The 12,972-nt window shown below is 41.1% G+C and overlaps 1 protein-coding gene across 1 annotated transcript; it reads right to left on the reverse strand.

Annotated features, from left to right (window-relative positions):
- Positions 1-127: 127 nt before the first annotated feature.
- Positions 128-11,573, reverse strand: LOC121531778 (phospholipase A2 group XV). Its single transcript, XM_041837219.2, has 6 exons — positions 11,190-11,573; positions 9,865-10,021; positions 8,915-9,033; positions 8,692-8,790; positions 1,344-1,568; positions 128-1,209 (listed from the first exon to the last, which is right to left on the reverse strand). Exons 1-6 carry the CDS (start codon positions 11,338-11,340, stop codon positions 698-700), a joined length of 1,263 nt encoding a protein of 420 aa, XP_041693153.1. The 5' UTR covers positions 11,341-11,573; the 3' UTR covers positions 128-697.
- Between the last annotated feature and the right edge of the window lie 1,399 nt (positions 11,574-12,972).

Raw genomic sequence — 12,972 nt, forward strand, 5'->3', positions numbered from 1 at the left:
GCACGCTCCTCAGCGGATGTGAGAAGAGACTAGGGTAGAGGAACCTATGATGAGGCTGATATTGAAACAGAGTTCAAGTGTCACCCCTTCTTACTTTAATAACAAAGCACTCACACAGAAGGCCGGCTTAAAGCAATGTTTAACATTACATTTTACTTAATCGTCACAAGGCAGCACAACACACAGATCATGATAGTTCCAGCAATATATTGTTCAAGCCCAACCATAGCGCAATGACATAGTTACAATCAAGCTGATCAGACGGCATCTCCCTGTGCTGTAAACAATCTAGCCTCCACAAAAAGCCCCTGATTTTCTTAATTCATCACAGCTCAATATTGGACATACTGCTAATTCTGAGGATCACATAGTAAATCGTTTTTGGTTCAGCACAACAGGAAACAACCTGGTAATCTTGAGTCTTAAGTGGGAAAGTCCTTTCCAAATATGATCAATTAACATAGTAACATTTTGATCGACATTAAAGGGAACAAACAGCAATCGTCTGCTGAGGGGATAATTCATAATAAAATAGGATAAAACATTTTACTGCCGCCATCACTTCCTCCTCAGGCTCAGACCGTCATGTGTCCAAAAGCCTATCAGTTGTCTTCTCTCTGTACTATCCCAGTTCTTCATTTTTGTGAATTTGTCACATCAGACAGCAAGCTGAGGGGCAGTAGTTAGTTGAGGTCGCTCAGGGGCCAAAGAGCACGGTCTTGATGTAGGTTACTGTGGTAAAGTTGAGCAACATGGCCACATGCTCATTCCCCTCCAGTTCAAGCATATGGACAGGCTGAGTCTGGTGGCCTATCCAACGCTTGCACTGGGTGGCACTCAGCAGGTTGACCGTCCCATCCCCATCTCCGAGAATCAGTGTGGGGTCTGTATCAGGAAAGTTGGTGTAGAGAAAACCCTCCGCTGTGGGCACTCTGCTGCCATACAGACAGTGTATGGCCACCCTGGGGGGCTCTAGTGCACTGACCAGTGGTTCAGTGTCTTGACGCATCTCCCAGCCGTCTTCAAAGTCGATATCCTTGAAGAAGTGTTGGTAGTCTTTCACTGTGTAGTTGGTGGTGGGTGTTTGGATTAGCACCTTGTCAGCAGGCCAGGAATGTGAGTATGGGAACAGCCATGTGGTTGAGACTGCAGAGCGCTGTTGTGAGCGGATCTTTAGTGAACTGATGACTGGGATACGGTTATTATCACCTGCAAGGAAAGAGACATAAACAAATGCAATAGTGTAGATATAATAAAATACATGGTTGCTAGACATTACAAATAGTATGCAGCCCACAGTAACTCTACTACTGTGGTTCAGACATGCCTATGCAAACTCTTACCAGTAGCCACAACTCTCAGGGTTTTAGCCACACCAGCCCAAGGTGCACCCAGGGACACAAAGGACTTGATGTAGCGATCCTTCCAGGCCTGGGGCTGATGGTTCAGGAAATACAGGGTGTACATGTTCCCCATGCTGTGGGCCATCAGGACAACCGGACCCCCAGCCTTCTCTGCCATCTCCTCAATCATCTGTTGCAGACTCATGAAGTAGGCTTTGTTCTCATCTGTTAAAATCATATAAAAAAAAGGGGGGGGTGCGTGCGTGCATGAGACTGATCGTTCAAAAACTACTGAGATTAGTATAACAATACTTTATATATACACTGAACAAAAATATAAACGCAACATGTAAAGTGTTGGTTCCATGTTTCATGAGCTGAAATAAAAGATCACAGACATTTTCCATACGCACAAAAAGCTTATTTCTCTCAGATTTTGTGCACAAATTTGTTTACATCCCTGTTAGTGAGCATTTCTCCTTTGCCAAGATAATCCATCCACCTGACAGGTGTGGCATATCAAGAAACTGATTAAACAGCATGATCATTACACAGGTGCACCTTCTGCTGGGGACAATAAAAGGCCACTCTAAAATGTGCAGTTATGTCACAACACAATGCCACAGATGTCTCATGTTGAGGGAGCGTGCAATTGGCATGATGACTGCAGGAATGTCCACCAGAGCTGTTGCCAGAGAATTGAATACAGGCCTATGGCCTCCCAGGCCCACCCATGGCTGCGCCCCTGCCAAGTCATGTGAAATCCATAGATTAGAGCCTATTGAATTGATTTCAAATGACTGATTTCCTTATGAACTGTAACTCAGTAAAATCGTTAATTGTTGCATTTATATTTTTGTTCAGTATATATCCAATACATCTAAAAGGTCTTAATCAACACCCATCTTTCCTTTTCCTCTTAAATGTCGCTCATAATTGCAATGACTGGACCGAAATTAGGTAAGAATAGAAGGCTAAAAACAACCTGACAATGAAAACTATTAACCTATAGTCGATGTCCGCGCCCCCGCGGAAATGTAATTAGCGTTTTTTTTTTATCCCAGTAAAAAAATGTCTGTTTTAAGCTACAGATGTCGACCTTCCACATCTGCGGTGGAAGGTGGCAGAGCTACAGCGGTGTTTGTCAGACCAGGTGACATCCCGAAAATCGGTCTTCTCATGAAAACGTCTGTAGTGTCCGAACAGTTTGGGATACAAATTAATATGACCCCTTTATGGCAAGATGACTCACGAACACAATTGTTCTCCGTTTTGCTCTACGACCCCCACAAGTACTGTTATGTACCAGGCTAAAACATTTTTATGGAAGTTAATTTATTAAATTTTATTTCACCTTTATTTAACCAGGTAGGCCAGTTGAGAACAAGTTCTCATTTACAACTGTGACCTGGAATAGGGCATTTCCACATCAAAGGTACGGGTAATTTCATGTTCCCAAAAATATATACATGTATATATTTTATAATGTTTCATATATCCCACATATAGGCCAGAAACGTCAAAACATACTTCCTTTTGATAATTTTTTTACTGTTTTTCAATGTATGAATTTGTTATTTAATGTGTTTCTATGGGCTAATAGCCGTAAGGCCAAATACAATGTTTCATCAAATAAATAAAAATAAGAATATACAGTGCATTCGGAAAGTATTCAGACCTTTTTCCACATTTTGTTACGTTACAGCCTTATTCTAAAATGGATTAAATTGTTTTTTCCCCTCATCAATCTACACACAATACCCCATAATGACAAAGCAAAAACAGGTTTAGACATTTTTGCTAATTTATTAAAAATAGTAAACTGAAATATCACATTTACATAAGTATTCAGACCCTTTACTCAGTACTTTGTTGAAGCACCTTTGGCAGCAATTACAGCCTTGAGACTTCTTGGGTATGACGCTACAAGTTTGGCACACCTGTATTTGGGGAGTTTCTCCCATTCTTCTCTGCAGATCCTCTCAAGCTCTGTCAGGTTGAATTGGGAGCGTTGCTGCACAGCTATTTTCAGGTTTTTTCAGAGATGTTCGATCAGGTTCAAGTTCGGGCTCTGGCTGGGCCACTCAAGGACATTGAGACTTGTCCCGAAGCCACTCCTGCGTTGTCTTGGCTGTGTGCTTAGGGTCGTTGTCCTGTTGAAGGTGAACCTTCACCCCAGTCTGAGGTCCTGAGCGCTCTGGAGCAGGTTTGCTTTAAGGATCTCTCTGTACTTTGCTCCGTTCATCTTTGCCGCGATCCTGACTAGTCTCCCAGTCCCTGCCGCTGAAAAACATCCCCACAGCATGTTGCCACCACCATGCTTCACCGTAGGGATGGTGCCAGGTTTACTCCAGACGTGACGCTTGGCATTCAGGCCAAAGAGTTCAATCTTGGTTTCATTAGACCAGAGAATCTTGTTTCTCATGGTCTGATAGTCATTTGGCAAACTCCAAGCGGGCTGTCATGTGCCTTTTACTGAGGAGCGGCTTCCGTCTGGCCACTCTACCATAAAGGTTTGATTTGTGGAGTGCTGCAGAGATGGTTGTCCTTCTGTAAGGTTCTCCCATCTCCACAGAGGAACTCTGGAGCTAATGGCACTGCCTACTCCAGACGACTCTTTTTTAAAATCATATGTTCAAAAAATATTTCATTTTATTTGGAATGCTAAGCCAGACAAAATTAAACGTGCCTATTTATATAATGAATATGAGTTTGGGGGACTTCAATTATTATTAAATATTAAAGCTTTAAACCTCTCACTAAAAGCTTCACTCATACATAAGTTATACTTAAACCCAAAATGGTTCTCCAGTGGATTATTAAGAAAGGCTCAAATGGCCTTCTTGCCTTTTATACAGATTACAACTTCTCATTTCCGTCAAATTGAAAATGAAATATTGTTTAAAGTATTGCCCTTTCTTAAACAAGCCATACAAAGCTGGTTACAATTTCAGTTTTATCCTCCAGAAAAGATAGAACAAATATTACAACAAATGTTATGGTTAAACTCAAATATACTGATTAATAAAAAAAACATTCTTCATGGAAAAAATGTTTAAAATTGGTATTATATTTATTAATTATATTATGAATAGAAACGGTGGAGCTATGTCACATACGCAGCTATCGAAAAATACATGGGAATGTCTGCTCAATCCAAACTTACAACCAACTGATTGCAGCATTACCACAAATGGAGGAGGCAAGTGGAAAAGGGAGAAGGTAGGGAACTTGTTTGCCTTCCATACAGTCGTGGTCAAAAGTTGAGAATGACACAAATACTAATTTTCACAAAGTCTGCTGCCTCAGTTTTGATGATGGCAATATTCATATACTCCAGAATGTCATGAAGAGTGATCAGATGAATTGCAATTAATTGCAAAGTCCCTCTTTGCTATGAAAATGAACTTATTCCCCAAAAAAACATTTCCACTGCATTTCAGCCCTGCCACAAAAGGACCAGCTGCCATCATGTCAGTGATTCTCTCGTTAACACAGGTGAGAGTGTTGACAAGGACAAGGCTGGAGATCACTCTGTCATGCTGATTGAGTGAGAATAACAGACTGGAAGCTTTAAAAGGAGGGTGGTGCCTGAAATCATTGTTCTTCCTCTGTTAACCATGGTTACCTGCAAGGAAACGCGTGCCGTCATCATTGCTTTGCACAAAAAGGGCTTTGCAGGCAAGGATATTGCTGCTAGTAAGATTGCACCTAAATCAACCATTTATCGGATCATCAAGAACTTCAAGGAGAGAGGTTCAATTGTTGTGAAGAAGGCGTCAGTTTCATTTGAGGACAAAAATGTTGACAGCTGCGCCATACAGGTTGCAAAATAAATGGGAAAAGATTTTTGATGTTAAAATGTATGTTTCAAGTTCACATTTTTGTCATTTAGCAGACGCTCTTATCCAGAGCGACATACAGTTAGTGAGTGCATACATTTTCATACTGGCCCCCCGTGGGAATCGAACCCACAACCCTGGCATTGCAAACGCCATGCTCTACCAACTGAGCTACACGGGACCTGTTAAACTGTAGTTTGTTTGTATCCTGTTTAGTGAATGATTACTGTGAGTATTAAAAGGAGTTTAGGCCATGAAACTGTGTGTATGCTAATTTGGAAAGGTTGACCTAATCAGATTAGAGGAAATTGCCTCGGATCAGGGAGCAGGGTCAGGCCCAGGACAATGAAGATGGACGGGTTGTGATTCTGACATGTAGGTAAACAAAGAGAGGACCATGGACATTCCATAGGGGAGAGAAGGGAAACTCATTGAGGTCATAAAATGTATAGCTGGGGTGGTGACCAAAAGGAGGGAAGAGTATAAGAGGTGTTGGGAACTTTCTAAATGTATGCACTCAGCTGACAGCATCCTTGGTATTAAACACTTGAAACTTCTCTTGAGATTTTGGTCTCAATTCCTTATTGCAAAGAGGTTGAAATAGCATTTTTCTTTTTAACACACTTAAATCAACCTTACAAATAGCAGTATTGGGCGATTTGGAAAGCTATAGTCAGTCAATAAATAATATAATAATACTCGTAGGAAAGGTTTTCATCTTTAGCTCACAATCTGTGGATACTATACGATTAGAAAGGTTCGACATTTATGTAAAACATCACAATTGAAAAATATATGGCACATGGAAACCAAACGAGGGTGGTCTATGGTGATAGGTGGGATGGGCTGAGAGTAGCTGAGGGGTGGGATTAAAGAGCTTATGTTTGGTAATGTATTATTGTTATGTGACTGCTTTATTTAAAAGTACCATGTATGTAAAATGTTTATGCAAAATCTATGTAAAATGTAAGGTATTTCTGTTTTTGTTTTTTTATAAATTTGCTAAAATGTCTAAAAATCTGTTTTCGCTTTATCTTTATGGGGTATTGTGTGTAGATTGCTGAGGATTTTTATTCATTTAATCAATTTTAGAATAAGGCTTTAACGTAACAAAATGTGGAAAAAGTCAACGGGTCTAAATACTCTCCGAAGGCACTGTGTGTGTGTATATACACACACACACACACACACACACAGTACCAGTCTAAAGTTTGGACACACCTACTCATTCAAGGGTTTTTCTTTATTTTTACTATTTTCTACATTGTAGAATAATAGTGAAGACATCAAAACTATGAAATAACACACATGGAATCATGTAGTAACCCAAAAAGTGTTCAATCAAAATATTTTAGATTCTTCAAAGTAGCCACCCTTTGCCTTGATGACAGCTTTGCACACTCTTGCTGAGCACTTGTTGGCTGCTTTTCCTTCACTCTGCGGTCCAACTCATCCCAGACCATCTCAATTGGGTTGAGGTCAGGTGATTGTGGAGGCCAGGTCATCTGATGCAGCACTCCATCACTCTCCTTGGTCAAATAGCCCTTACACAGCCTGGATGTGTGTTTTGGGTCATTGTCCTGTTGAAAAACAAATAATAGTCCCACTAAGCGCAAACCAGATGGGATGGCATATCGCTGCAGAATGCTGTGGTAGCCATGCTGGTTAAGTGTGCCTTGAATTCTAAATAAATCACTGACAGTGTCACCATCAAAGCACCCCCACACAATCACACCTCCTCATCCATGCTTCATGGTGAGAACCACACATGCGGAGATCATCCGTTCACCTACTCTGCGTCTCACAAAGACACAGTGGTTGGAACCAAAAATCTCAAATTTGGACTCCAGACCAAAGAACAAATTTCCACCGGTCTAATATCCATTGCTAGTGTTTCTTGGCCCAAGCAAGTCTCTTCTTATTATTGGTGTCCTTTAGTAGTGGTTTATTTGCAGCAATTCGACCATGAAGGCCTGATTCATTTACATTTACATTTTACATTTTAGTCATTTAGCAGACGCTCTTATCCAGAGCGACTTACAGTTAGTGAATACATATTTTTTTTTATACTGGCCCCCCGTGGGAATCAAACCCACAACCCTGGCGTTGCAAACGCCATGCTCTATCAACTGAGCTACATTCCCTCCCCTACCCTGCCGGCCATTCCCTCCCCTACCCTGGACGACGCTGGGCCAATTGTGCGCCGCCCATGAGTCTCCCGGTCACGGCCGGCTGCGACAGAGCCTGGATTCGAACCAGGATCTCTAGTGGCACAGTTAGCACTGCGATGCAGTGCCTTAGACCACTGCGCCACTCAGGATTCACACAGTCTCCTCTGAACAGTTGATGTTGAGATGTGTCTGTTACTTGAACTCCGTGAAGCATTTATTTGGGCTGCAATCTGAGGTGCTGTTAATTGCTGATTTCTGAGGTGCAGTTAACTCTAATGAACTTATCCTCTGCACCAGAGGTAACTCTGGGTCTTCCTTTCCTGTGGCGGTCCTCATGAGAGCCAGTTTCATCATAGCGCTTGATGGTTTTTGCGACTGCACTTGAACAAACTTTCAAAGTTCTTTAATTTTCCTAATTGACTGACCTTGAGGTCTTAAAGTAATGATGGACTGTCGTTTCTCTTTGCTTATTTGAGCTGTTCTTACCATACATAGGGCTATCTTCTGTATATCAACCCTACCTTGTCACAACACAACTGATTGGCTCAAACGCATTAAGAAGGAAAGAAATTCCACAAATTAACTTTTAACAAGGCACACCTGTTAATTGAAATGCATTCCAGGTAACTACCTCATGAAGCTGGTTGAGAGAATGCCAAGAGTGCGCAAAGCTGTCATCAAGGCAAAGGGTGGCTACTTTGAAGAATCTCAAATATAAAATATATTTTTATTTGTTCAACACTTTTTTGGTTACTACATGAATCCATGTGTTATTTCATAGTTTTGATGTCTTCACTATTCATTATTCTACAATGTAGAAAATAGTACAAATAAAGAAAAACCCGGGAATGAGTAGGTGTGTCCAAACTTTTGACTGGTACTGTATATATTTTTTAAACCTACGGGGGTCCTATAATTCAAAATCAAATAGCTAAATGATCCTTGGTATGACCATCTTAAAACAATTCCATATGTTAGCTTAGTAGAAACCCAGCCCCGGGCCCTTAGACTCAAGGTCATGGGTATTTAACTCTTACCCTACAAGGTCCAGAGCCTGCTGGTTCTCTGTTCTACCTGATCATTAATTGCACCCACCTGTTGTCCCAGGTCTAAATGACTCCCTGATTAGAGGGGAAGAATGAAAAAAAGCAGTGGAACTGGCTTCAAGGTCCAGAGTTGAGTTTGAGGGGGGTGTCAATAACATTGCTAGCTCCTTACACAAGGACATGCAATCCATCCAAAGACCAAGCTCTGTTCATCAGACCACAAATGTTTCTTTGACAGACATGTATCTACAGCAAATGTGTGTGTAAGAATGAAAGGAAGCGGATTTACTTGGCGCTTTACGCCAGTCATACGGAGCTCCTCGAACATCGTCATCTCTCGTGTATCCCCACTCCACCAGCGCCTGCACTATGGTGAAGAAATACATACCTGCAACACAAACAATAGTAGCTTAGTTAAACACACACACAAGAAAAGACTGAGATACTCGCACACTATTAGGGAGTCTGTTGAATAGATACTTTAGGCATGGTAGGGTGATGGGCCCACTCACCAACACTGTAGTTGCTAGGGTCAAGGTATTCCAGAGGGAAGGTCTGTCCAAAGCCAGGCACTCTGACATCTACCCCCGGAGGTGCTTCTGTCTGCCTTGTTGTGCGGTTGTAAATCAGTCTAATGCACAGACAGAGACACATGCCAGAATATTAGAAAAGTTAAAGGTAGACTTAGCGATATGACGTAGATGCAGAAAATAAACAGCATAGTGGGTAAATTCCCACAACAACTAAGAGCGTTGAAGCGCGAGGCTCAACTTCTCTGCTGTTTTGGTCCATGCTAGCACACTTTAACAGCGTGAAGCAATCCCTTGCACAGGCACAGATACTGTGTGTGACTGTGAGAGCAAAGTGTTGCATCTCGCTCATCTCAATTTCTGCGGTGCTGCTCATGGCAAACTAATTTAGCTGAGTCTACCTTTAATTACAATGACATTACAGTATACAATATTAATTCATTAGTTGTTCCTGGAATAAAGCCACAGCTCAATGACATGTTGTAGTTATTTTGGTTAGAGACCCATCTGAAAACACCTGTTTGAATTAATTTCAGTATAATGTCTGCATTTCAAGAGGAACTAGGCCTAACTGGGGAGAAAAGAAAGACCCAACTGGTTGTACACTATGGCTTCACTGTTAAATAAACTATACACTCTGAGACAGACTAATTGTTGAAAACATATTGATTACAAAGAAGGGGATTCAAAAGGTCAATTTGTACAATGTTCAGAAGATAACCTATTCAACCTAGGCTACAGAAAAACAGATCCCTCTCTCATGCCTACCCAGCCAGCTACTTAATAGTATTAAACTAGTATTATTTTATTTTTAATATCAAGTTGCCAGTAGAGATGCTGACAGTAGCTTTATATAGAGCTCAAATTAAATCAGATACCCCCAACCCCTCCTCGCACCAATCACCCTATTTTCCACCTCATGCAGCACTAACCTTATGTTGTCAATCCAGCAGTCGATGGCCACCGGCACCAGCAGTTCCAGGTTGAGCCATAATGTGAAGTAAACATCAGTCTTTTTGTAGCAGATGTAGTGAACCACGCTGGGCTTGTCCAGCTTGGCCTCCAGCTGGTTCCCCAGGTCCCCAGGAACTGTGGGACAAGACAATATGATGAGGATGGCCAATAAAAGACTGGCGAAAGGCAGAACACTATCAATTTAGAGTGTGATAAAGTTGATCAGTTACCATTGATTAGCCCAATGTACTAGAAAAATCACTGAGTGTACCTCCCACCACCCTATTTCTGGAACTATTTGAAACAAACTCAGATTTAGATTTCAACACATTCAATACATACAACCCTTTGTGACCCTGAGTCAACCACAAATTAAAAGCTGAAACCAGAAAGGAAACCCTAGGGCAGCGTTTCCCAAACTCAGTCCTGGGGACCCCAAGGGGTGCACGTTTTGGTTTTTGCCACAGTACTACACAGCTGATTAAAATAATAAAAGCTGATGATTTGTTGACTATTTGAATCAGCTGTGCATTGCTAAGGCAAAAACCGAAACATGCACCGAGTTTGGGAAACGCTGACCTAGGGCAAACTTCACTGACCGCTATCACATGTATGTAGACAAATACTGCTAGGGTACCGTTAAATGTTGTAACTTGCCAAACTCTAGATAAGGCAGTGAGATACCCTTTGTTGAAACATACCATACAAATCATACTACTAACTTCTAGGCTGCTATAATTATTTTCATGATTAACTGTATAACTTGTGAATATAATTAAAGGTGATAGGATTGATCATTTTCTGTTCTCAATGCCAGCAGCTAGATAGACCGGCCGATAGATACATTGTAGCGCATGGGAAACAAACTGTCCAAGTCAAATTCTGTTCTCTTTGCCAGTCATATGACCACCCGTCAGTCGTTCGAGCCTGAATCACCGCGATGTCTCCACTAATCCGAGTAAACAATTCGAGACATAGATACTAACGTTACATTGTAAAGTTGGAGACAACAATGTAGCCTTATTAAGCATGCATCGACCAACAACAGTTTAGTTGATTTGTATATTAGCTACTTTTTACCCCCTTTATGTAAAGAAAGAATACCATTCAGTTCAACAAGAGGAACATAAAAAAAAAAAAAGGATTCTGAGAAACAGGACGCATGAGTTTCTCCTAACTAGCCTTGTTAGCTGTCTGACGTTAGCCAAGCTGTCAGGCAATCTGTTTCACAATAATGAATAGATGAAAATAGAAGAGCTAGCTAGCTTACGTTATACATCAAGGATAAACAATGACCACTTACTTAGGACTACGGGAGGTTTTTCAGATCGACATGTATTGCCCGGGAGACATTTCTCCGATGTTCTGCCTTTGATGTATGGTGCCAAAATCAACAACAAACACAGCTGGAAGAGCGCTGGGATAGTCAATCCACGGGATACCATTTCTCCCATTCACTCATAACACTGGTTCCCCACCCTGGTAAAGTTGGTTTGAGATTCGATATTCGCCAGACATTCGGACCTCCAAACTTCAATAGCTGGCTTACGATTTGAGCTTCACACCTCAGGTTGGGCTCTTTTATTAAGGTAAAAGGGTGTACAACATTGCACAGGTCTTATTTTCCCCCGATTCCGACCTGAGTTTCATAATCACATGGCAATGGTGGAGGCAGCCTTGCACCCCGTTAATGCAACTAGTTAGGGATCTTCAACAAAGTGCATGATCACAATATTCAAATTTCAATAGCGCTTACACCAAGTGACTTAGCAACCCAATTTCTTCTTCTGTGGTATAATGGTGTTCGCAACAATTGAATGTGCATTCCGCCACCTACTGTTCCCGTGGATAATAAGGAACCCAAAAAGGAAATAATGTAGGTTAATACATATATAAAATATCATACAAACTATAAAACATTTTTTTTAACTAAACAAAATCAACCTGCTTTTCTGCTCAGAAGACTCCTGTGAGGGCAGGACATTTCCTAGCGACAATAGTCCTTTCAGTGCTTCTGCCGTGAAGTCTTGGAGCCCCCAACACTTCTCGGCTGCAGTTATAATGATGTCCAGCTTCTTGGACTTTTTAGACATTTGTGCTGTACAATTAATCACTGTGGCTATAAATGCTACAAAATCCACTTCTTCACAATGAGGGTATCCAGATCACTTGATTGACTTAAAACACTAGCAACTGATTGTAATGCATCCACCGCCATATCTTCTTCAACACTGTGGCCTCTTGCCCTTTCGAATTTTGCCAGATCCAGTGCACGCTTCTTCTGTTCTTCATCAACAGAATGAACCAAAACAAGGCCGCTTCTAGTCACCTTGATTGAATCCACCTTTCCCACTGCTCTCTTCACAGCCCTCGATAGTAAAAATGGATTTCCCAAATTAACCTCCTTGTCCAAAAAACGCAGTCCAATAAGAAATGCATTGTTGGACCGGTCCTTGTCTTCTACTACAACTTTTGCTCATTTTGTTCCATTCCTTGATTTGACTGTTTTCCATTAATTGTTACACACTTCACTTGCCGCACTTTCAGATTCAAGCAACAATTCCATGGACGCTGCCATTTTGGAACCGTCCATCATAGCTACCTCTCTTCCACCTCCTGGAAACCCATTTTCTCTGTCCACCAACCTCATTTCAACTGTCCATTATCCCTCATAAATAATAATAATAATAATAATATGCCATTTAGCAGACGCTTTTATCCAAAGCGACTTACAGTCATGCGTGCATACATTTTTGTGTATGGGTGGTCCCGGGGATCGAACCCACTACCTTGGCGTTACAAGCGCCGTGCTCTACCAGCTGAGCTACAGAGGACCAAAGAGAGGCATGTTGCACAACCTTTAGTTTTCTCATAAAAAATGTCCTACATGAAATATATATATATATATATATATAGTACCAGTCAAAATATTGGACACACCTACTCATTCCAGGGTTTTTCTTTATTTTTTATATTTTCTACATTGTAGAATAATAGTGAAGACATCACAACTATGAAATAACACATATGGAATCATGTAGTAACCAAAATAGAGTTAAACAAATCAAAATATATTTTATATTTGA

Source organism: Coregonus clupeaformis, chromosome 19 (assembly GCF_020615455.1).
Source record: "Coregonus clupeaformis isolate EN_2021a chromosome 19, ASM2061545v1, whole genome shotgun sequence".
In the NCBI taxonomy this organism is placed as follows: domain Eukaryota; kingdom Metazoa; phylum Chordata; class Actinopteri; order Salmoniformes; family Salmonidae; genus Coregonus; species Coregonus clupeaformis.